A 27,071-nucleotide genomic window follows, 5' to 3' on the forward strand; every position below is an offset into this window, starting at 1 on the left:
TACATATAAGTAATCAGATTCAGTTAGGTGAATTAACTAAGGAGGAAATTTCATAGAAAGCAAGACACTGTATCTGTCCCTGATGTTGTTACTAAAATGAAAGGCAAAAAAGGTGTTTGAGATTCTAATCAGAAGAGAAAAAAATAGTCATCATCTACTTAATTCAAATATTTGAAAGAATCCTACATAAGGACAAACGCACATATGGAGAAGGGCAGTTGTGAAAAATATTCTCCAAATTAAGTGATTTCAAAAAACTGAGACCCAGGAAATAAAATCCAGAAAGAACATTTTAAAAAATCTATTCTCAGAGGCCATGTAAACTTTTATCAATGTCCCCAATTAATAATGATGAATCATTGTTCTTTCTATAATCAAATTTCACAGGATCTCAAAAAGAACTTCACCAGGTTCAGATAATATGACAAGATCATGAACTTCCACCAAGAAATGGTTTATTAAGCATATTAGCTATCCTCTGTCCCACAGAGCTACAGCACAGGCTTCAGAGCTTTGGGCGTGCACCACGCAGCATGCAGGGTCCTGGTGAGCACTCATCAGTCCTTCAGTAGACAGAAGACAGCTGCCAAGGCTTTGTGACATGGCAAAAAGGGCAGCAAATATTTAACATAACTAAAAAAAAAAAAAAAAATCACCCTAAATACAAAAGATGTCTAAAGATGTTATTTTTCTAACTAAACCAAAACATGAATCCTTACCTTTTTTAACTAGGGAAACTGAAAATAAACTAAAGATTTTTCAGAACTTGGAAGCCTTTAAATAAAATTACTAAAGAATTTTATTTCCTTTAAAAAAAAAATTGTTCATCAGATCTAACTCATAGCACTTACAATCTTCAATTTAGGGTCTCTAAAATTTTAGAAAATTAAACTAAGCTCAGCCAAGATTTTCCAAATATTAATCAGTTTTGTTTGTTCACTGTTTATAAACAGTTTATAGATTTAAAGTACATAAACCATTTCTCAAAAAGGTGACACTCTAAATACCAGATAATTCTAAGTTAGTGATATACCAAATCACTCACTCAAATAGTGGTGTCATTTAAAACACACCAGCCAGAATAAGCTAAAGAATTGAGGAGGGAGAAGGCTTCGATTAAATCAGTTAAAAATTATCTGCCAAAGTCACCTGCCAGAAATACCCAAACCAAAACCAAACCCACTGCCGTCGAGTTGATTCCAACTCAAAGCGACCCTATAGGACAGAGTAGAACTGCACCATAGAGTTTCCAAGGAGCGCCTGGCGGATCTGAACTGCCGACCTCTTGGTTAGCAGCCGTAGCACTTAACCACTAGGCCACCAGGGTTGCCAGAAATACAGTGACCTGTTAATCTGCCCAACGTTTTAAAACCTAGGGAGTATTTTCAAATTTTATCAACCTATCGTTTTCTAAAAGAGGACTGCTTTAGAGTCTTTTAGAAGTATTAATGAAAATCAAACCATGTAGAAACAATGAAACGCAGACTGCATTAGAAATACAGGAGGGGGAACCCATTAGCCCCAAGCCAGGTCAGCTCTACATTCAGTCCAAGCCTCTATCAACAAGCACGGAGGCCTCACAGGTGTTAAGTACCACAGCTTTATTCCATTCAGCCAAGGAGGTCTCCGCACAGCCACATAAGAAAGAAGGACACTCAGCTCCAAAGTTTTCACTTTTCTTGATATTCAAGTAGATTCGATACTCTCTCTTTCTAAAGGTTGCAACAAAGGAACTGAGTAGTGCCTAATGAATCAAATTAAACAAATTTAAATATGTACCCACTGAAATTAAAAAATATTTAAAAATCAATATAGGTTTAGTGTTATAATACAGGATGCAAACTAGTTAGACTCTCATTCTATACTAAAACAAAAGGCAAACACAGATAATTCTTTTATTCTTGAAATCTGAGTATACTATTTTTCCTTGCTGATAGGACTTAGTGCTAACATTAAGAGACAACACAGTTGCTTATTGAAGGCGTGTTTTGAGTAAGAAATTGATAAAACTCTTTTTAATGGTCTAAAAAAGGCTAAAATTTGGCATTTAGAAGCCTTACTGTTTACACTTGAAATGTGTGATCCGATGTACACAAAGTACCCCGACCACACTCCCAAGTAGAAAGGAGGGGTGGAAACGGAAGGAAAACACACACGCACACACCCCTTAATTTTAGAAATTAATCTCAAGTTATTTGGAAGTGAAGTAAAAATATGTCCACCAGTGATAGTTACCCATCACGAGCAAAGCACCTTTAAGTTAGTTAAGCAAAATAACAATGAATAAAAATGGCATAGCAAAGACTAAAAATAATCACCAACCACCGTTGACCCACCACCAGGAAGGAAGAACTAGCTGCACAGAAAGCTGACCAAAACCTGGAGATCACCACAGAAACTCATTAGATTTCAGGTACAAAACGCACTAAGAGAGAAAGAGAAAAATCCTAAGCATTATCAAGATCCATCTCATAAACAGACACAAAACGTGAACATATATCCAATATGACTACTCAGTCAGATAATTACCAAGGAGCTCCCGAAGCCCCATACATTTATTTAGGAAGGGATAAACCCCACTGATTAACACCAATAAGCCACAAACTATCCATATTTGTGTACTTACTATTAATCTAGAAAAAGGCCCTGGAATGCTAAATAAACATCTTCTCTGTCATCAGATTATTATCTCTAAGTCTCCAAAAATGGAGCATTTCCTGTTTTATTTTACTGGAATATAATCATGTTTCCCTTTTGGTTTTATCTTCAGTCTTTAATGTAGAATGCCCATCAGAAATAGTAGCATAATATTAACAGAATAATATATAATGAACACACTTCTATTTTGTACCCAAAAAAAGGATCTACTAATTAGCAAGGAAGTCTTTTTCAACAGAGAACCAACCACGACTCCCAGATCAGGCTAAACAAAATGAGGACAAGAGTCTGCTGTCCTTCACTTAGACACACCTGCACTCCTTTCTTCATTCCCATCTCTTTAAGGCTACTCAATTATGTTTCTTTTCAGCTCACAAATATGAATAATTTGCTTTCAATCATATTTAAAGAACTCTAATTTCATGGCAGGCAATTGAGAATACAAATTAAGCAAGCATTTTATTTTGGTTTCAGGGGTTAACAAACCATTTCCTGTCGTGTTGGTCTATTCCAGGACTCCGTGGAACGTTCTCTAGCTCCACCAGCACAGGACCACAGGGAAGGGGGGGCATCACAGGCAGAGTAGGTCTGAGACCCCAAGCCTTCAGACACAAATATACAGATGATCATCTATACCACCTATATAAAAGACCACCTCACCAAACACAATACTACCTACATAATGAATAAAGATAGTGTAAGCAAAAGCGTCGGTTTTACATAACCATCTAGGCAATGGTAATTTAACTAAATATTAATATTTTTACTCACTGTCTACAATTTACAGAGAAGACAAACGTTTCATAGACAACCGTTTTACTTAGAATATCTTAGAAAATACTGTAACAGAGGATTAGACATTACTGAGCCTCTTTACAGATAAGGAAAACAAAATGCACATAACTTGCCCATGGTTACATCACTAACATAGAATGAAAACCCCATTAATAACATTATTTCCCATAATTAACAGCTTTTAGTGTTTCAGAAGCTTGAAATTGTCTTACCTGTTGGGAGCCATCACTCTGAGTTGAAATGCTATTGTGAACACTGTAATGGGGGGAAAATTCATTTTAAAAATTATGTATGAATTTTAAAGCCTCACTTTTTGCAATTATACCCATAAAAACAAACAAAAAACTCTCGCTGTTGAGTCAGTTCCGATTCATAGTGAACCTACAGGACAAAGCAGAACTGCCCCATAGGGTTTCCAAGGAGCAGTCAGTAGATCTGAACTGCCAACCTTCTAGTTAGCAGCCAAGCACTTAATTACTGCACCACCAGGGCTCCGCAAAATATTCCACGCAAACAATAACCAAAAGAGAGCTGGATGGAAATCTTAATATCAGACAAAGAAGACCTTAAGACAAAATCTGTTAGAAGTGATGAAAAATGGACTTTGTATAGTGACAGAAGGGTCAATACATCAAGATTTAACAATCACGTATATATGTACCCAACATTGGAGCACCTAAATATATAAAGCAAACACTGACAAAACTGAAGAGAGCAACAGCACTACCATAACTGTCTACCACTTGACTGTCAGGTTGTTGTACTACGGTAGCTTGCATGTTGCTGTGATGCTGGAAGTTTTGCACCGATACTTCAAAAACCAGCAGGGTCACCCATGGTAGACAAGTTTCAGTGGAGCTTCCAGACCAAGGACAAACTACGAAGAAGGACCTGGTGGTCTACTTCTGAAAAAATTGGCCAGTAAACATGTTATGAATAGCTGCAGAGCACTGTCTGGTATAGTGCTAACTGAGGTTGGAAGACTTTCAAAAAACAACTGGGGAAGAGCTGCCTCCTCCAAGTGGAGTCATCTTTAATGACACGGACGGAGTCAAGCTTTTGGAACCATCATTTGCTGATGTGGCACAAATCAAAATGAGAAGAAACAGCTGCAAACATCCATTAACAATCGGAAAATGCAATATATGAAGTACAAATCAGGAAAATTGGAAGTTATCAAAAATTAAATGGAATGCATAAATATCAAAACCCTAGGCATTAGTGACCTGAAATGGACTGGTACTGTCCATTTTAAATTGGACAATCGTATGATCAACTACGCCAGGAATGACAAACCGACGATCTACCCTGAAGTACAACACTGTCAGTGATAGGACAACATCCATATGCTTACAAGGGAGACCAGTTAATACGACTATAAGTCAAATTTGCTCACCAACTACTACGACCAAGATGAAGAAACTGAAGATTCTACCAACTTCCGCACTCAAATTAATCAAACATGTGATCAAGACATATTGATAATTACTGGTTATTGGAATGCAAAAGCTGGAAACAAAGGAAGAAGGACAGAAAAAAAGCCAGCAATTGCATGATAGAACTTTCCAAGACCAACGATTTCTTTAATGCAAATATCATCTTTCAACAACATAAACAGTGACTGTACACCTGGATCTCCCCAAACAGAACAAACAGAAAGCAAATCGACTACATTTATTATGAAGAACACAGCATCAGGATTGGAGGAAGACTCATTAACAACCTGTGTTATGCCGATGACACAACCTTGCTTGCTGACATTGAAGAGGGCTTGAAGTACTTACTGCCTCAGGTCAAAGACCACAGACTTCAGTATGGATTACACCTCAACATAAACAAAAACCCTCGCAACTGGACCAATAAGCAACATCATGATAAACAGAAAAGACAAGCTGTCAAAGATTTCATTTTACTTGGATCCACAATCAATGCTCACAGAAGCAGCAGTCAAGAAATAAAACATTGTATTCCATCAGGCAAATCTGCTGCAGAAGACCTCCGTTAAGCTTTAAAAGCAAAGATGTCACTTTGAGGACTAAGGTGTGCCTGACCCAAGCCATGGTGTTTTCAATTGCCTCATATGCATGTGAAAGCTGGACAATGAATAAGGAAGATCAAAGAATTGATGTCTCTGAATTAGGGTGCTGGTGAAGAATACTGACTATACCATGGACTGCAGGAAGAATTAACAAATCTGTCTTGAAAGCAGTACACAGTATTGCCAGAAAGCTCATTAGAGGCAAGGATGGCAAGACTTCGTCTCACTTATTTTGGACATGTTACCAGCAGAGACCAGTCCCGAGAGAAGGACGTCATGCTTGGTAAAGTGGAGGATCAGCGAGAAGAGGAAGACCATCAACAAACTGGATTGACACAGTGACTGCAACAATGGGCTCGAGCATAACGACGACTGTGAGGATGGGGAAGGACTGGACAGTGTTTGGTTCTGTTGTAGACAGGGCCACTATGAGTTGGAAGCAACCTGATGTAACCTAACAACAACAACACGTGTGGTATGAGATGATAGAGAAGCTAAATATCATCAGTCAGAACAAGGCAAGGGGCCAACTGCAAAACAGACCATTAGTTGCTCCTATGCAAGCTCATGCTGAAGCTGAAGAAAATTAGAGCAAGTCCATGAGAGCCAAAATATGATCTTGAGTATATCCCACCGGAATTTAGAGACTATCTCAAGAACAGATGTGACGCATTGAAGACTAATGACCAAAGACCAGAAGAGTTGTGGAATGGCATCATACATGAAGAAAACAAGAGGTCATTAAAAAGACAGGAAAGAAAAGACCAAAAGGGATGTCAGAGGAGACTCAAATTTGCTCCTGAACAGGGAATACCTAAAGCAAATGGAAAAAAAAAAATGATTACATAAACGAGCTGAACAGAAGACTTCAAAGGGTGGCTCGAGAAGACAAAGCAAATATTATAACGAAACGTGCAAAGACCTGGAGTTACAGAAAATCAAAAGGGAAGAATACGTTCAGTATTTTTTAAGCAGAAAGAAACCAAGAAAAAATTCAAGCCTCAAGTTGCAATACTGAAGGATTCTACAAGAAAAATATTAAACAACGCAGGAAGCATCAAAAGAAGATGGAAGGAATACACAGAGTCACTGTACCAAAGAACTGGTTGACATTCAACCATTTCAAGGAGTCTCATATGACATCTAGTTATGCAGATGACACAACCTTGCTTGCTGAAAGTGAAGACTTGAAGCACTTACTGATGAAGACCAAAGATGACAGCCTTCAGTATGGATTGCACCCGAACACAAAGAAAACAAAAATCCTCACAACTGGACGAATAAGTGACATCATGATAAACAGGAAAAGGACTGACGTTGTCAAAGATTTCATTTTACTTGGGTTCACAATCAACAACCATGAAAGCAGCAGTCAAGAAATCAAAGGACACACTGCATTGGGCAAATCTGCTGCAAAAGACCTCTTTCAAGTACTGAAAAACAAAGATGCCACCTTGAAGACTAAGGTGCACCTGACCCAAGCCATGGTGTTTTCAATCGCCTCATATGCATGTGAAAGTTGAACAATGAATAAGGAAGCCCAAAGAATAACTGATACCTTTGAATTATGGTGTTGGTGAAGAATACTGACTACACCATGGACTGCCAAAAGAACGAACAAATCTGTCTTGGAACAAATACAACCAGAATGTGCCTCAGAAGCAAGGATGTTAAGACTTCATCTCGTGTACTTTGAACATGTTATCAGGAGGGATCAGTCCCTGGAGAATAACATCATGCTTCGTAAAGTGAAGGCTCAGCGAAAAAGGGGAAGACCCTCAATGAGATGGATTGACACAGTGCCTGCAACAATGGGCTCAAGTATAACAATGATTGTGAGGATGGTGCAGGACCCCTCCGTGTTTCGTTCTGTAGTCCACATGGTCACTATGAGTCAGAACTCACTCTACAGCACCTAAGAACAACATGGGTAAAGGAGGCAATCAAAACAGAAATCACAAATTTCTTAGAGTCAAATGAAAATGAACGTAAAACCACACCAAAACTTATGTGATGCAACAAACATCATACTCAAGAGAGATACTCATAGCAATAAACACCTACATGAAAAAAACAAAAAAGAACTCAAGCCAACAGCCTAACTCAGCAACTTTAGGACCTAGAAAAAGCAAACTAAGCCTATACCTACAAATAGAAAAGAAATAACAAAGAACAGAGCGGAATATCAAAAACAGAAAAACAACAGAGAAATAATAAAACCAGATGTTGATTTTTTGAAAAGATCAACAAAATTGACAAACCTTTTGCTAGACTGACAAAGAAAAGGAAATATGCAAATAATTAAAATAAGACATGAAAGTGGAGACATTGCAACCAACCCGATAGAAATAAAGGGAATTCACCTCGGCATTACTGGCACAAATGAAAAAAAAAAAAACAGAAAATAACAAATGTCGGAGAGGCTGAGGGGAGATTGGAACTCTTATGCACTGTTGGTGGGACTGTTAAATGGTACAACCATTTTGGAAAATGATAGGGCACTTCTTTCCAAAACCCAAATCCAAACCGCTGCCATCAAGTCAATTCCGACTCACAGCAACCATATAGGACAGAGTAGAACTGCCCCATATGGTTTCCAAGGAGCACCGGATTAAATCAAACTGCCGACCTTCTGCTCAGTAGCCATAGCTCTTAACCACTGTGCCACCAGGGTTTCTTTCTTAGAAAGCTAGAAACAGAAATACCACATGATCCAGCAATCTCGGTCCTAGGAATATATCCTAGAAAAATAATTGCCACCACATGAACTGACATATGCACACCCATGTTCACTGCAGCACTGTTCACAACAGCAAAAAGACAGAAACAGCCTAGACACCCATCAACAGATGAATGGATAAACAAACAATGATAGACCCATACAATGGAATGCTATACAACGATAGAGAACAATGATGAAATCTGCAAAGCATCTCACAACATGGTTGAATCTGGAGGGCATTATGCTGAGTGAAATAAGTCAATCACAAAAGGACAAACACTGTATGAGACCGCTACTACAAAACTCATGAAAAGGTTTAAACACAAAAAGAAACAATCTTTGATGGTTAAGACGGAAGGAGGGATGGGGATAGAAAAACATTAAATAGACAATACATAAGTGGTAACTCTGGTGAAGCCTAAGACAGTATACAATACTGGGGAAGCCAGCACAACTTGTAAAAGGTCAGGGAAGCTCCACAGACACATCCGAACTCCATGAGGGACCGAATTACTGGGCTGAGGGCTGTGGGGACCACGGTCTCAGGGAACATGTAGCTCAATTGGAATAACATAGTTTATAAAAAAATGTTCTACATTCTACTTTGGTGAGTAGCGTCTGGGGTCTTAAAAGCTTGTGAGTGGCCATCTAAGATACTCCACTGGTCTCACCCCTTTGGGAACAAGGGATAATGAAGAAAATCAAAGATACAGGGGAAAGATTAGTCCAAAGGACGAATGAGCCAAAACTACCACAGCCTCCACCAGACTGAGTCCAGTACAACTGGATGGCGCCTAGCTACCACCACCAATTGCTCTGGTAAGGATCACAACACAGGGTTCCAGACAGCGCTGGAGAAAAATATAGAACAAAATTCTAATGCACAAAAAAAGACCAGACTTACTGGCCTGACAGAGACTGGAGAAACCCCAAGAGTATGGCCCTCAACACCCTTTTAGCTCAGTAACGAAGTCACTCCTGAGGTTTACCCTTCAGTCAAAGATTAGGCAGGCCTATAAAACAAAATGAGACTAAAGGGGCACACCAGCCCAGGGACTAGAAGGCAAGAAGGGACAGGAAAGCTGGTAACAGGGACCCCAAGGTCGAGAACGGAGAGTGTTGACATGCCGTGAGGTTGGTAACCAATGTCACAAAACAATATGTGTACTGTTTAATGAGAAGCTAGTTTGCTCTGTAAACCTTCACCTAAAGTACAAATTAAAAAAAAGAACCAAAGAGAATTATGACAGAATATTATGAACAAGTGTAAAAAGAAAGAAGATTTTGGTGATAAGCAATAAAGAGGGGGATGGTAACTCCAAGTTATCTATAACAATAAGCGAAACAACCGACTACCCAGAAGCTCACCGAGCTCCAAGTAAGATAAAAGTGAAGAGATCTACGCACAGACAAATCATAGGAAAATGCTGAAAGACAAAGAGAACCTTGAAAGAACAAGAGAAAAGGAACACATTTCGTACAAAAACCAGCTGCTTAGAATCAATTCTCTCATGGCGACTCCACGTGTCAGAGAAGAACTATGCTCATGGGGTTTTCGGAAGTAGATCGTCCCCCTTTTTATACCTACAAAAAGTATCCTTTAAAAATGACAGAAAAACTAAGAAATTCTCAGATAAACAAAAAATGAGAGACCTAATAGACCTGCCCTGAGAGAAATACTAAAGAGAGTCTTTCAGGCTGAAATGAAGGCATTAAAAAGACAACAACAACAAAAACCCATTGCCATCAAGGCAATTTCGACTCATAACAACCCAGTAGGACCCAGTAGAACTGCCCCACAGAGTTTTCAAGGCTGTAATCTTTACAGAAACAGGCTGCAACATCTTCCTCCCTTGGAACAGCTGGTAGATTCAAACTACTGACCTTTCAGTTGGCAGCCAAGCACATCACCACTGCACCACCAGGGCTGCTTGAAAGAACAGCATACTAGACAGCAATTCAAGTACACACACACACACACACACACACACACACACACACACACACACACACACACCCCAAAGACTGCCACTAAAGGTAATTCTGCATTGTAAGTAATTATAAAAGACAATGTAATTACATGTTTCATTTCCATTCTTCTTTTAACTGACAGATAAAACAATTTCATAAAACAGTATTACACAACTGTACTGCTGACTATAATATATCTGAAAACAGCACAAAGGAGGTAGGCAGGAACAAAGTTACACTGGAGTAAGGAAGTGACACCATACGGTAAGGTAATGCAAATCCACAGGGAAAAAAATGAAGGAAAGAAGAAATGGTAAATAAGAATGTTAATATAGCAAACTCTGTAAGTATATACTTGCTCACCTTTCTTCCTTCAGCTTCAAAGCACATAAAATTATATAAGGTAACCACTATACAATATATTGATAGGCTTATAATGTATAAACATAACATGCATAACAATAAAACAAACAACAAAAAAAAACCAAACCCATTGCCATCATGTCAATTCAAAGTGACCCTACAGAAGAGAACAGAACTGCACCATAGGGCTTCCAAGGCTGTAAAATCTTTACGGAAGCAGACTGCCCCATCTTTCTCCTGCAGAGTGGCTGGTGGGTTCAAACTGCCAACCTTTTCGTTAGCAGTCAAGCTCTTAACATTGTGCCACCAGGGCTAGAACTATAGGAGAAAATATAGAAGTATAGCTTCTATATCTCACTGGAAGTAATTCAGCACAAATTTTAAGTTGATTCTGGTAAGCTAAGATGAATACTGTAAACCCCAGAACAGAGATTAAGAAAACAACGCCCCCCCCCCCCAAAAAAACAAAAAAGGCTAAAAAATCATTAAAGCTCTTTGCAGATATTGACTACCACACTCAAACCAAACCCACTGCCACCAAGTCGATTCTGACTCACAGCAACCCTATAGGACAGATGAGAGAGAACTGCCCCAGAGGGTTTCCAAGGTGTAAAGTTTTACAGAAGCAGACTGCTACATCTTTCTCCTGCAGAGCAGCTAGTGGATTCAAATCACTGGCCTTCTGGTTAGCAGCAGAGCCCTTTAACCACTGCATCACCAGGGTTCCTCAGAAATTGACCTGGTGATCCCAAAATTCATACAGAAATTCAAGGAACCAGAATAGTGAAAACACTCTTGAAAAAGAACTAAGTCAGAAGATTCACATTTTCTGATTTCAAAACTTATTACAAAGCTAGAAAAATCGAGACAGGATGGTAGTGGCAAAAGGACAAACATACAGATCAATGGAAGAGAACTGAGAGTTCACTAATAAATCTATACATCTATGGTCAAGGGTGCCATGACCATTCAATAGAGAAAGGGTAGTCTTTTTAACAAATGGTGCTGGGACAACTACCTGGATAGTTATATGCAATAGAATGAATTTAGCCACCTGTTTCACACCGTATGTAAAAATTCATTCAAAATGGATAAAAGATCTAAATATAATAGCTAAAATCATAAAACTCTTAGAAGAAAACACAGGAGTAAACCTCTGCGATCTCTGACTAGGCAATGGGTTCTTAGATGTGATACCAAAAGCACAAATAACTGAAAAAATAACAGAAAAACTGGACACGATCAAAATTAAAAACCTCTGTGTGTTTCAAACGAAAAAAGTGAATGGGAGAAAATTTCAGACATTCTGGTAAGGGATTTGTATCTAGAATATATAAAGAATTCCAACAACTGAATAATAAAAGAACAAATAACCTAATTAAAAACCATTTAAGGAATTGAAATGATATACTAGAAAATAATCACTTAATGCAAGAGGAGGTGTTAAGGAGGAATAAGAACAAAAAAAGACACGAGACATGAAAAACAGAAGGCAAAAACGGAGACGTAAATGAGAGCGTATCAGGAATAACATTGAACATGAATGGATTAGTAACAGTCAAAAGGCTGAGACTGTTAGACTGAAAAGAAAACTAGATCCATCTATTTTGCTATCTACAGGAGACACACTTCAGACACAAAGATACAAATATGCTGGCAGTAAACGGATGGAAGAATATGCACTACGGAGGGTGTCCTCAGTGGGAGGGACAGAGCTAACGACCTCCAAAATTCTTCTCCTCCATAAAAGCGACAAGAGCACTGACCAAAAAAAATGTCAAAATAAACTTTTTCAGAACTCTAGCAACTAACCAATGGCTTACTACCAACTGGGGAGCGTTTATTCAAGAAAAACAGCTCAACAGTGAGCTTTGTGCCTGTTTTTTAACTTGTCCTATTCCCCTCTCCCCTCCTTCCAGCTATAAGGTAGCTATGAAAATAAACAGCCTGCAACCACAATAAACATCAGCCCCTGAAGGGGTGAGAATGGAGTTGGAGCTCTTTCAAAGCCACATTCCTAGAGAACTGCCATCACCTGACCTGTCTGGCAATACCATGGGAAACCCCACTCACAGCGCCTGTTTTTATCTGACAGAGCTTGCCTTTCTCCAGGTACACTGTTTGTCATCATAGTTGCCTAAGGCAGCAATTAACAGTTGGGGCAAACAACAAGCTGACCAAAAAACTTAAAGGAAAAGCTCTGGAATGAGATGCCCATAGGGAGCTTTGAAAAGCTCTGACATATTCATTGGAATCCAAAGGCTGTGTGCAAGCATATGCCATTATACATGCCCAACGTTCTAACCTCTGGCTGACCTTCAGGCTCTTCGTAAGCAGGAAGTAAAGGCTGGATGAGTGCTGAAGGCCTGTCCCAACATGCACACAGAATCCCACAGCAAAGGCTGGGAGACTTACTGGTTCCAGGGGTCAAAGGAGATTTCTGTTCAACCATTAGCTCACCACTAAGCAGAGACTTCAGTAGCCACACATGACAAATACAGACCTTACAGAATTAGTTTAGGAGAGTCACTAAACAAATAGCAGTAACAACAACAATGTGCACAAATGACGCAATCTAATTTGTTACTTAATTTCCACACATTGAAATGAACCTAGATAAACAATGGGGCAAAGAAGAAATCATGAGAGAAATTAGGAAATATTTTGGGATAAATGAAAATGAAAACACAACATACCAAAACTTATAAGATAAAATTAAAACAGTGCTTAAAAGAAAATTTTAGCTGTGAACATATTAAAAAGAATTAAGATCTCATCAATAACCTCATCTTCCACCTTAAGAGATCAGAAAACGCAGCACAAACTAAACCTAAAATAAGCAGCAGAAAGGAAATAATACAAGTTAGAGCAGAAGTTAATGAAAACTGAAAAATAAAATCAACAAAACAATTATATTGTTCAAAAGATCAAAAAAATTGAAAAACCTTTAGCCAGACTAATGAAGGAAAAGAAAGAAGACTCCAATGACTAAAAATCAAGAATGAATGAGGGGACAACACTACAAATCTTACAAAAATAAAACAGGATTATAAAGGAATATTATGAACAACTGTATGCCAACAAATTAGATAAATGAAATAGAAAAGTTCCTAGAAAGACACAAACTACAGAACTGACTCAAGATGAAATAGAAAATCTGAAAAGACTCCTAACAAAGAGAACAAATTAGGAAATTTAAAAACTTCACACAAAGAAAAACCCAGGCTTAGACAGTTTAACATTGAATTCTATCAAACATTTAAACAAGAATTAACACCAATTCTTTAAAAACTCTTCCCAAAGAACAGGAGAAAGGAATACTTCCTAACTCAGTCTATGACGCCAGAATTACCCTGATACCAAAACCAGACAAAGATGTCACAAGAAAACTACAGACCCATCCCTTACAAAAATAGATGCAAAAATCAGCAACATATTAGGAAACCAAATCCAGCAACATAAAATCTAAAGGATTATACACAATGATCAAGTAGAGTTTATCCCAGGAATAAAATTAACTCCTTATCTGAAAATCAACCTTTGTTCTTTGAGTTCTTTGTGTGCAAGGACCATACTATATTCATCTTTATATCCTCAGTCACTTGTCAATAACAAACGTGTATCATTCTCATTATGAACAGCCCATACACCTCTACCCCACATTATGCCTTCAAACTATTTCATTTTCTTCATGTCAATTTTATCTAGCATTATATGTTTACCTGTACTCTACTATAATACCAAAGCCATGGAACACCTTGACACCTAGGTCTTTAACTAATTAATGGCAAAAACAACACAAATTCTAAAACATTCTATATCAATTCCTAAGCTGGAAGACATTACTCACCTGAGTTCTTCAGGTTTTGCTGTGTTTGCTGACAAAAGAAAAAAGACAACTTTCCATTAGTCTCATCTTACAAAGTAAATTGCTTCACTATCCATCAAAATCAAACCTGGACTAACAAGCTGTATTTCTTAGCCATATATTTAAATTTCATTTCGCAAAAGTATTCTGGTGTTCATGCCATTAAAGTCAATAATGGCAATTATTTCCTTTTTTGGTTTTAAATAAAGCAATAAGAATACGCATCTCTTCCTTTAAAGCACAACCATCTACGAGCCTCGTAGTGACCTCAGTGAGTCTGAATCATCATTGGTACAAAATAAGAGATAGCCTGGAGTTTTAAAACAATCATAAATTGAAATGGTTTCATTTATAGCTATGTATTAGTTAATTTATGAGTCCCAGGGTGGTCCAAATGGTTAAGCGCTCCACTACTAGCCAAAAGGCTGGTGGTTTGAACCCACCTAGAGGCTACTCAGAAGACAGACCTGGCAACCTGCTGCCAAAAACACCCTTGAAAACCCTATGGAGTGTTCCATTCTGCACACGTTGGGGTTGTTGTAAGTCAAAATCAACTCAACGGGAACTAACAATTACATTATTTAATTTATGAATATATGGACTATATGTCAAACACTAAAAGCAAAAGCAACACTGGATTGAAAAATAAATCAGTTTTTTAAAAAATCAAGACTGCCAAGTATCAGAGCATGATGGTTGTTTTCAGACAAGTGGTGGGGATCTTGACCCTGGACACACTTAAACTTCAATCTGTATTTTAATACACACTCAGATTCAAAACCACACGTAACAAGTCTTTATCTGTCAAAGTTAATCATGCTTTTTCTTATGTAACTAAAGTAACTTAAACAGCAAGTAACATTTATAAACTGGGAAATTCCTATGTATGACGTATATTGAAAATTAAATGAAAAACTATTAAAATTTTATTATAATCCAATATGATATAATTTTACTTAAAATTTATTCATCAAACGCCAACATTTTTTAAAGCTCCGAAAAGGGTTTAAGAGCTATTTTATTATGAATAGGATCTCTGTGAGAAAAAAGGGAGGTAAGATGTTCTACAGAAGAACTAAAAAAGTTAATACAAACAAAAGTGAACACAATCTTTGGACTGGCATTAACAGAAAGTTAAATCGCAGTTAACAATACAGGCAATGCTTTCTTTATCTTATGAAACTGATTATGCCAGAACCAAACTTGATATATGAATACTTTGGTTGACGGAAACAGACGTGAGAACACTCAGATAGCTGCCTAACTGTCAAGTGAGAACAGGTCTTTAAGACAGGGTTGCACTTCACCTTTCACTTGCAGAGTTCTTCGAGAATATCGTTTGCTGGGTCTTCTTTCAAAGGTTGTTGATCTTCTTGCTTTATTGGTTTTTGTGGTCTGATACTCAGTTTTCCCACTAAAATAAAGCGGGCATGTTAACAGGGAAGAGAGAGTTAAGGCCTACAATAATCAGATACACGTAAATAAGAAAAAGTCTATATGCAGCTTCTCCTTAAAAGCATCGTCCAGAACGTCATCCTGAAGGAACTATTAATAACAGTCCTGATGTCTCTTTATCAGGTCATTCTGTCACTTTCTGGGCTCATGTGAAACACGCATCATAGATTACACCGACATTTCTTACGCAGGCACGCACATCACCTGCGAACATATTAAATAACTTCGGAATATCTGTGCTTTCATGGGACTCTGCTCCCCATCCACAGGCCTCAGTCAATGCGGGCGACTGTTCACAAGATTTTTCATTACTTTTTCTAATTGCGATATACTTTTTGGAGTAACTTTTTAGAACTATTTTTTAAAACTGCTTTCCCTTTCTTCTTGATTTTCATTTAAAGTTTGTTAAGGAAAATGTTTCATTTTCCATGCATGTAAAATAGAAGCTCCTTTACATGAATTCTACACAATCGATTCCTTCTGTAAATCACAGTGACCAACACCCACGGCATGCTGAAAACTCACGCCAATAATCTACTCTCCAGTAAGCCGAAACATTTCTGATTCATGGCCAAAAACTGCGACTCTATAGAAGTAATGAAACTTCAGGTTTATGAAGGACCACAAATGTTATGCAGACCAGTTTTTCACTAAGTGCAGATCATCCTTCTTGCAGCGGTTATGAGCTCAGCTATTAACCAAAAGACTGGCGGTTCAAATCCACCAGCCGCTCCTTCGAAACCCTATGGGGCAGTTCTACGCTGTCCTATATGGTCGCTAGGAGTTGGAATCAACATGACAGCAACGAGTCTGGGTTTTTTAAATGGTATTTGGAGCCCTGGTGGCACAGTAGTTAAGAGCTCGGCTGCTATCTAAAATGTCAGCAGTTCAAATTCACCAGCCGCTCCTTGGAAACCCTATGGGGCAGTTCTACTCTGTCCTATAGGGTCACTAGGAGTTGGAATTGACTCAACAGCACTGGGTTTGGTTTCTGGTTATATGGTATCTAGCTGTTAGACAGAGAAGCCCTGGAACTCTAGTATGGACTTAAGCTGGAAGTTGGCTAATACATAAACTAAACATTAAAAGGGAGACAAAGCCCATCATACCATTACTATGTTTTCCTGACCATTCAGGAAATTACAACCAATAACAGAACACCACACCTTTTCCTTTCTATTTTTTGCCAATGGAAGACTTTAGCAAACCATTTTATTTCTCCATGTCTTCGTTTCCACACCTGTAAAATAAGGAGGTGAGCTAATAAATTTTTTACCTCTATAAGAGAAAGTTATAGCAAACAGTTGTTAAAATTAACCTATATCGAAATCGCGATCCTAATCGAATAAACCCTGATCGCTGAGAATTCTTTTGGACAGGGCCTCGGAGGCGGAAGAAGGCGTGATGCTCCACAGCACATTTCCATAAGTGTTTGCAAGCTTTTGGGTGTTCCAGTCTGAAGACAAATGTATGCTCCTGTTCTTTGCCCTGAGAAAGAAACGGATGGAAAGAGAGGTAATTATAAGGCCATACGGTCCCGTGCCTTATTCTCAAACCCACTGCTGTCGATTCCGACTCATAGCGACCCTGTAGGACATACTAGAACTACCCCCACAGGGTTTCCGAGGCTGTAAATCTTTAGAGAAGTAAATCAGCACATCTTTCTCCCATGAAGCAGCTGGTGGGTTCATACCACCGACCTTTAGGTTAGCAGCAGAGCGCTTTAACCGCTGTGCCACCAGGGCTCCCTCACCTCTTATTACTGAGCTACAAATACAACCAAAGCAATATCATGAATCAAACAATAAAGCATCCAGTTTACTCCCTGATATTCAGACCCTCTTTATAACTACCTTTATAAAAAAAGAGTTGAAACCAAGCAGTCCATTTTCTCAGACAATATAAAATTATTTCAAAGGGTTTACCCCCTACTTATATGATCTCTTCTCAGAGAGACAAAAATGAGGTCTCATCTGTCATTCTTTGGGATAATTGTGTAATTATACTTAAAAAGGTGGTATAAAATCTGGCAATATTTACTAACAGCTTTAAAAATGCTACCACTCTTTGTTATAGTAATCATACTCACAGGACTCTAATTACAACACTAACATTCAGAGTACTTTTCTAAGGATTTCACACGAACCACTCCAAAAAGGAGATACTATCATTAGCCTCATTTCAAAGTAAAAAAGGCTTAAAGAGATTATGCAACTTGCCCAATGTCACAAAGCTAATAAGAAGGGAAACCAGAATTTGTACCTAGCCAGTCTGACTCTGGAGGCCTGGTAGTCCAGCAATTAAGACCTACAGCTGCTAACCAAAATGCAGGGAGTTCAAATCCACCAGCCACACCTTGGAAACCCTATGGGGCAGTTGTACTCTGTGCTATAGGGTTATCATGAGTCAAAATCAACTCAAAGGCCATGAGTTAGTCTGGCTCCAGAGCCTGTATTTGTAACAATTAAACTATACTGCCATTGCAAAGAAAATAATTTTAAACACCAAAATTTACATACGAATATTTTCTTCATAATCTTATTTAAAATAGTAAATACTGACACAAAACCCTAAACGTCCGAAACAGAAATGATCAAGTAAATAATTGCACGTTTAAAAATAGGGACAGATGAATGAATGAATGAATGATAAATAGCTGCTGTTGTTAAGTGCCACCTAGTCGGTTCTGATTCATGGCAACCCTAGGTACAACAGAACTAAACACTGCTGGTCCTGTGACAGCCTCACAATTGTTGCTATGTTTGAGTCCACTGTTGCAGCCAGTGTCAATCCATCTCGTTGAGGGTCTTCCTCTTTTTTGCTGACCCTCTACCAAGCACGATGTCTTTCTCAGTTATCTAGTGCTGCTAAAACAGGAATACCACAAGTGGATGGCTTTAACAAACAAATTTCATTTCTCACAGTTTAAGAGGCTAGAAGTCCAAATTCAGGGTGCTGGCTCTAGGAGAAGGCTTTCTCCACCTGTCGACTCTGGAGGATGGCACTTGTCTCTTCTGAGCTTCTGCTCTTTCATGTGACTTGGCATCTCTCTTGCCCCATCTCTGCTTCCCTAATCTGCTCTTTTAATCTCTTGTAAGAGATTTAACTCAAAACACACCCTACACTATTCCTGCCTCATCAACATTAACAGGAAGCTCATGCCAAAACGGGATTAGAAACACAGGTATACTCACTGCCTTCGAGTCAATTTCGACTCATAGCGACCATCCAAGATAAGAACTGCCCGAAGGGCTTCCAAGGTAGATTTGAACTGCCAACCTTCTGGTTAGCAGCCAAGCCCTTAACCACTGCATCACCAGGGTTCGAACACAGGCTTAGAGGTTAGGATTTAAAACACATATTTTGAGGAGACCCAATTTAACCCATAAAAATGTCCTCCAGGGACTAGTCCCTCCTGACACCATGTCCGAAGTATGTAAGACAAAGTCTCACATGCCTTCCCTCTAAAGAGCATTCTAGCTGTACTTCTGAGACAGATTCGTTAAGTTCCTCTGGCAGTCCATGGTATATTCATTATTCTTCGCCAACACCGTAATTAAAAGGCATCAATTCTGCAGCCTTCCTTATTCACTGTCCAGCTTTTGCATGCATATGAGGTGACTGAAAAATCAGCAAATCTTGGCTTTTGAACACTTTAAAGAGGTCTGTTGCAGTTGATTTGCCCAATGCAGTATGTCATTTGATTTCTTGACTGCTGCTTCCATGGTGGTTGATTGTGGATCTAAGTAAAACGAAGTCTTTGACAACTTCAATCTTTTCTCCAATTATGTTGTTGCTTACTGGTGCAGATGTGAGGATTTTTGTTTTATGTTAAGGTGTAATCCATAGGGAAACCCTGGTGGCATAGCGCTTAAGTGCTACAGCTGCTAACCAAAATGTTGGTAGTTGAAATCTGCCAGGCACTCCTTGGAAACTACGGGGCAGTTCTACTCTGTCCTATAGGGTCGCTATAAGTCGGAATCGACTCCACGGCAGTGGGTGGGTTTTGGTAATCCATACTGAAGGCTGTAGTCTTTACTCTTCGGCAGTTAGGTGCTTGAAGTCCTCTATACTTTCAGCAAACAAGGCTGTGTCATCTGTATAATACAAGTTGTTAATGAGTCTTCCTCCAATCCTGATGCCACATTTTTCTTCATATAGTCTTGGCTTCTCAGATAATTTCCTGAGCATACAGGCTGAATAAGTATGGTGAAAAGACACAACCCTGGCACACACCTTTTCTGACTTTAAACTACTCAGCATCCCCTTGTTCTGCTCAAACGACTGCCTCTTGGTCTGTGTACAGGTTCCTTGTGAGCACAGTTAAGTGTTCTGGAACTCCCATTCTTAGAAACATTATCAATAATTTGTTATGACTCATACAGTCGAATGCCCTTGCATATTCAATAAAACACCAGTAAACATCTTTCAGATATTCTCTGCTTTCAGCCAAGATCCATCCGACATCAGCAAAGATATCCCTCATTCCAAGTCCTCTTCTGAATTCAGCTTTAATTTCCTGCAGTTCCCCGTTAGTGTACTGCTGCAACAGTTTCTGAATTATCTTTAGAAAATTTTACTTGCATGTGCTATTAATAATATTGTTCAATAATTTCCACATCTTGTTGGATCACCTGTCTTTGGAATGGGCACAAATATGGATCTCTTCCAGTCAGCTGGCCAGGTAATTATCTTCCAAATTTCTTGGCATAAAAGCGTGAGCATCTTCAGTTTGTTGAAGCATCTCAAATGGTATTCTGTTGATTCCTGGAAACTTTTTTTTTTGCCAATGCTTTGTAGCTTGAACTTCTTCCTTCAATAACACCAACTCTTGATTATATGCTACCTCCTGAAATGGCTGAACGTCAACCAATTCTTTTTGGAACAGTACCATTGTGTATTCCTTCCATCTTTTTTTAAAGCTTCCTGCATCATTCAATATAATGCCCACAGGATCCTTCAATCCTGCAACTTGAGGCTTGAATTTTTTCTTCAGTTCTTTCGGCTTGAGAAATGCCAAGTGTGTTCTTCCTTTTTGTACATTTCACTACAATATTTTACTTGGTCTTCTCGAGCCACCCTTTGAAATCTTTTGTTCAGTTCTTTTATGTCATCATTTCTTCCTTTTCTCTACCTACTCTACATTCGAGAGCAAGTTTCAGAGTCTTTTCTGACAACCATTTTGGTTTTTTCTTTCTTTCTTGTCTATTTAATCATCTTTTGCTTTCTTCATGTATGATGTCCTTGATGTCATCCCACAACCAGTCGAGCCTTGCTCATCAGTGTTCAATGCATCGAAGCTATTCTTGAGATGGTCTCCAAATTCAGATGAGATATAATCAAGGTCACATTTTGCCTTCACGGATCTGTTCTAATTTTCTTCACTTTCAACTTGAACTTGCGTATGAGCAATTCAAAGTCTGTTACACAATCAGCCCCTGGCCTTGTTCTGACTGATGATATTGAGCTTCTCCATCGTCTCTTTCCACAGATGTAGTCGATTTGATTCCTGTGTACTCCATCCGGCGAGGTACACGTATATAGTCACCGTTTATGTTGGTGAAAAAAAGTATTTGCAGTGAAGAAGTGGTTGGGCTTGCAAAATTCTATTACACGATCTCCAGCATCATTTTTACCACCAAGGCCATATTTTCCAACTTCTGATTGTTCTTCGTTTCCAACTTTCGCATTCCAATCACGATTATTAATGTATCTACACTGCATGTTTGATCAACTTCAGACTGTAGAAGTTGGTAAAAATCTTCGATTTCTTCATCTTTGGCATTAGTGGTTGGTGGGTAAATGTGAATAACAGTCATATTAAGTGGTCTCCCTTGTAGGCATATGGACATTATCCTATCACTGGCAGCGCTGTACTTCAAGACAGATCTCAAAATGTTCATTTTGACAGCGAACACAACGCCATTCCTATTCATTGTCATTTCCAGCAGAGTAGACCACATGACTGTCTGATTCAGAATGGCCAATACCAGTCCATTTCAGCTCACTAATACCTACAGTGTCGACCTTTATATGTTCAATTTCATTTCTGATGACTTCCAATTGTCCTAGATTCATACTTCTACATTCTACATCCTGATTCTCAATGGATGTTTGCAGCTGTTTCTTTTCATTTTGAGTTGTGCCACATCAGCAAATGAAGGTCCTGAAAGCTTGGCTCCACCCACATCATTAAAGTCAACTCTAGGAGGCAGCTCCCTCCCAGTTGTATTCTGAATGCCTTCCAACATGAGGGGCCCATCTTCTGGCACTGTACCAGACAATGTCATGCTGTTATTCATAAGATTTTCACTGGCTTGTTTTTAACAGAGGTAAATCACCAGGTCATTCTTCCTAATCTTTCTTAGTCTGGAAGCTCAGCTGAAACCTGTCCAGCACAGGTGACCCAGCTGGTATTTGAAATACCGGTGACCTAGCTCCCAGCATCACAGCATAGCTCCCAGCATCACAGCATAGCTGCCGGCATCACAGTAACACGCAAGCCACTCGCAGATGTGTGGGGTTCAAAAAACTACAGGGCAAAAAACAACTATAAGCCATGTTAAATAGAACAGATAAAATATTTACAATTGCTATCACAAAGAGCTAAATGTATAAGAAAAAAAGGCCAACACCCCAAAAGAAAAATGGGCGAAGGATAAAAAAAATCTGGGAGAAAATACATAAATCACTCAAATGTACGAAAAGATGTTCAGTATTACTCATAACTAAAATAAAAAATTAAACCTACAATAAAATTCCATTTTTTACTTTTAGAGTAAAATGTTTAATAACTTGCTCTGTGGTGGAACAGTCTGGTACATTGGTAAGACTGAAACTTGGTGATTTCTTTATCCAATATAAATGTACACAACCCTTTGACCCAGCAAATTCTCTTCCCGAAAGTTATCCTACAGATACACTTGCCAATGTACAAATCGGTGTGTACATACAACATAAAAGTTCTCAACCAATTCACGACTGATTAAATAAATGAGGGTGCTAGACTGCTAAGCAGTTTTGTTTTAATGAGGAAGTACTTTATGTGTTGATACGGAAAAAATTCCAAGCTATACTGTAAACTTAAAGAGGGCAGAGAAAACACGAAAGTATGCTAACTTTTATGTATATCCGAGAAGCTAATATGCTATTAGATCGAGTCTAAAATGCCATCAATTTTAAGACGCACTATTAAGGCAACTGTCACTAAGTTATAACCATATTTTCTTACCACACAGTTATATTTTATTATTTTTTCAATCGAATTTTTTTTCCATTGTGGTGAAAATATACACAACAAAACACAGGCCAATTCAACATTTCTATACACAGTGTATTTTCTTATTCTTGGAAGAGCTCTTTTAGATTTAGATACCAATATTTATAGTTTAATCACATCTGTGCTTACATAAAAAAGTATTAGTAAAACAAATATACTATTTTCACATATGGGATCTGCCTCTTCTGAATCTTTTTGAACTTGTCTGTTGATGTCATACCATCCTCTGTACCATCAAGAGATTTCTTCTAAACATAGTCCATTACTGCCTCTATGATTGTCTTCTGAGCTGTGTGATACACAATCCTTTGTATCTCAGTAGTAAATCTTAACAATTTAAAAACTAATCACTGTTAATTTACTTTTGAGAATCTTTTTTTTTTTTAGGTTTGGTTAAACAGTACTACTTCCACTTCATTAAGCATACAAATCTTGGGGATCTTTTAATATGCTCTCTTCTGATTCGGTAGTTTGGGGTGGAGGAGGTGAGGCCAAATACTTTCAAGCGGAAAAGGAGGTTGCTGCTTTGCAAAAAAACATGGAATTGAGGTCACTCCTTCAGCTTTGCACATTTACGTCACTAATGACCACTTTCCACCCCACAGCTTTGTATGAACGCTTTTCCTGCATTCAGAGCTATGCTTCAATGCTGAATCGCAGTGTCATCTTTCTTAAGCCATTTTAAACAGCAATTAAACAGAACACATGAACTACTAATAAAGCTCAACAAAACTAAACTGAAGTTGCTATGACTTGTTCACACATGTGCAGCCAATGGTAACTATGTCAACAACTGCTGCCTGGTCAACAATAATTTTAAGATGCCATACACTACACTACGTGAGACACATCCCAATTGTTCCAGAACTGTTAAAAAGCAAAAAAGTATATCTGGTGACATGTATTCGAGGAAACCAGGGGCTGGAATAGAAGGAACATTTTTTTCCCGTACAACTTTCTGTATGTTTTCAGTATTAAATGTTTTAGATAAAAATATATTAGATAGTTAAAACCTATGCAGAAATATTAGCTAATTCAATTGAGCTGTTCTTGAGCTTAAAAAAAAAAAAAAAATACACCCCAGAGGTCATTGTCCCCACACCTTCTGCTAGCCCAAGACAGGAACCATTCCCAAAGCCAACTCTTCAGACAGGGAATGGACTGGACTGTAAGACGGAAAATGATACTGGTTAGGAGTGAGCTTCTTGGATCAAGTATACACATGAGGCTATGCGGAAGGCTCCTGTCTTTAGGGGAGATGTGAAGGCAAAGGGGGACAGAAGCTGGCTGAATGGACATGGAGGATACAGGGTGGAGAAAAGGAGTGTGCTATCTCATTGGGGGAGAGCAACTAGGAGTATATATCAAGGTGTATATAAATTTTTGTCTGAGCGACTTGATTTGTAAACTTTCACTTAAAGCACAGTAAAAAAAAAAATATATATATATATATACACACACACACACCCCACCCCCACCCAGTGCCATCGAGTCGAATCCGACTCTTAGCTACCCTATTGGACAGAGTAGAACTGCCCCATAGAGTTTCTAAGGAGCGCCTGGCAGATTTGAACCTCTGACCCTTTCACAGCTAATACTTTTTTACACTAGAAGTATGATAGGTGTTTTGTAAAGTCTGAAATAAGGAAGGGGGGTTAAATTCCCCGTTATCATAAACATACTTTAATTTCATGCTACATGTCTATGATCTCCTTGAGAGCAGAGATCATATAAGCTTATTTCTCCTTCCATCTCTAGGCTGCAATGAGTAAAGCAATGCATGACTTTTGACAAGAAACAAAAAAGCTCTGAGACCATTCATACCTACTCCACAAGATAAAGCGACAATACTGTAAATCCTTAAAGCCTAAGCAAATACTAATTTAAAATGGCACCTAACAAACCAATACTGGGAACCCTTTTATTTCCCATTCCCTGCCTTTTATTTTATAAGAACTACATGTTTAAGAAAACATAAACAAGAAAAAAACAAAAGAAAAAAAATCAAAGTCATCCAAAACTGATTATCACTCTGCGGTAACACAATTATCAGTTTGGAATCCATCTGAACTTTTTTCTATGCAAATATTTAAACATTACCAAATTAAACACACTTACACAAAAACACTACTATACCAAAAATTCACTTGCTATATCATACAGTTCACATCAAAACTTAATTTTTCTTGGCTGCACAGCATTTCACTGCATGACTGCGGCTCAATGTTATAAGTGAAGCAGTGTGCACACGCGCTGCGGCGTCATGAATTACTTTACACGGCCATGGTCTTGAACTCCCACTCAGCTGACTGGGCAGCATTGTGTGAGTAAGACGACTGTGGCCCACCAAGGGGACTGGCCAGTTTTTCCTTAAAAGAGAGACAACTCTAGAGCAGCAAGAAGAGCCCACTACCAGCAAGGCAGGAGAGACCCATGTGAGAGGACAGAGTGGGCTTCACAGCCCAGGGAGCAAGAAAGTTGAGTGCCTTTGGGCAGAGACCAAGGGCTGAACCCAGAGATTGAGATGGAGAGTACTGAGGGGAGAGGGACTAGCTGCTGTTAGAGAAGATGGAGTGGGACTGCAGCTTGGAAAAGTTGGACATTTGGGACATCTTTAACCTCCGTCGTCTCATAGGGGTCACCTTTGTGCTGATCCTTATAAAGAAATTATTCGTTTACATGCCCACACATCTTTGGAGACCTGTCTATTACGCACTCCTGTGTTACTATTTACCATACTGCTGAAATGGCTTCTGTACTTGTTGGGCTGTCCTACTACACTAAAATTTCCTTGGGACATGTAATGTTTCTCATTCATCCTCGTATCCAAAAAACCTTCACGTTAAGTGCTCAGTATCTCTTTTTAATATATGAACAACTTTAGCATCAAAACAGAACACCAAGATCTGGTGATGAGAAGAAAACTGTACATCAGTGCATACTACTAAAAAGAAGCAACCTGACACAACCTAGCTTCTGATAATTATTTCTTTTATTCTACTAATACTGACCAAAAGCTACTGATGTTTCAGATACTGGTTAGGTACAGACCCAAAGACCAACAGAGGTGTACTTATTAGAGAAAACGGACCCAAGTTCAATTATCAATACCCAGAAAAATTATACTGAGTACACAGAAGTCTTTAACAAAGTAACTTCTACAGTATTACTCTTTTTATCAATTATTACGATACTTAATTAGGTCTACATATATCCATAACAACCACCACAGCAAATCATTAGAGGGCTATGATTATGATGCAGGGTAATACTTACCTGGTCTTAGCTTTTTATTTATTAATATTTATGTTGGAATTTACACTGACATTTTCTTATAGCACCTTTATGGCCCAATAGAACAGAAAAGAAAATACCCACCAAAAAGAAAAAAAAAAAGTATAAACAAATATGGCCAAATGCTCTATTAAGAGATTAAATTTAAAACATTATTACAAGCAAAAGATTTTTTTAAATCATAAATCCAAATGGAATAACCAGAATGGAAATACTAAGAATGTTCAAGAATAATGAAGAATGTAACCACTGGCACTGAACAGCCCGTGTAGAAATTGTTGAATGAGAACCTAAACTACTGTGTAAACCTTCACTGAAAATGCATTATTTAAAAAATAATAATCATCATAAATACAGTCCTTGCAAATTTTAGTAAAACTCAAATACTTTTACCTTCACCTATTGCTTGCGATAGTTTACAATGGGATGACCAAAATGCATTACGAATAATGAGGAGAAAAGTGAATTATAAATTGTGAACAGACCGATTACAAACATGTAAAGATATAGCCGCACGTAATAAAAGCTGGAAGGGAAACAGAAAGCATGTAAAAATGGGAGCGGTACAAGGGTGAAATACCTAAGAAAGGAAAACTGAGCAACTAGAGTTTATCCTTCCGGCATTATA

The 27,071-nt window shown here is 38.4% G+C and overlaps 1 protein-coding gene across 11 annotated transcripts in view; it reads right to left on the reverse strand.

Moving 5' to 3' along the window:
• The window catches only part of EPB41L5 (erythrocyte membrane protein band 4.1 like 5), a 221,259-nt gene that overhangs the window by 110,391 nt on the left and 83,797 nt on the right, over positions 1–27,071 (reverse strand). For 10 of the 11 annotated variants that reach the window (XR_007518074.1, XR_007518075.1, XR_007518078.1 and 7 more), the window contains exons 12-16: positions 17,189–17,358; positions 15,723–15,829; positions 14,398–14,425; positions 3,666–3,708; positions 3,145–3,260 (exon numbers count right to left, since the gene is read on the reverse strand). Coding sequence is in view for 7 of the 11 variants with exons in the window: in XM_049889155.1 (XP_049745112.1) it covers positions 3,145–3,260; positions 3,666–3,708; positions 14,398–14,425; positions 15,723–15,829; positions 17,189–17,358 (464 nt within the window). In the remaining 4 variants the exon portion in view is untranslated. The remainder of the gene's footprint in view (positions 1–3,144; positions 3,261–3,665; positions 3,709–14,397; positions 14,426–15,722; positions 15,830–17,188; positions 17,359–27,071) is intronic. The other variant, XM_049889158.1, reaches the window with a different exon arrangement.

Source organism: Elephas maximus, chromosome 6 (genome assembly GCF_024166365.1).
Source record: "Elephas maximus indicus isolate mEleMax1 chromosome 6, mEleMax1 primary haplotype, whole genome shotgun sequence".
NCBI lineage: Eukaryota > Metazoa > Chordata > Mammalia > Proboscidea > Elephantidae > Elephas > Elephas maximus.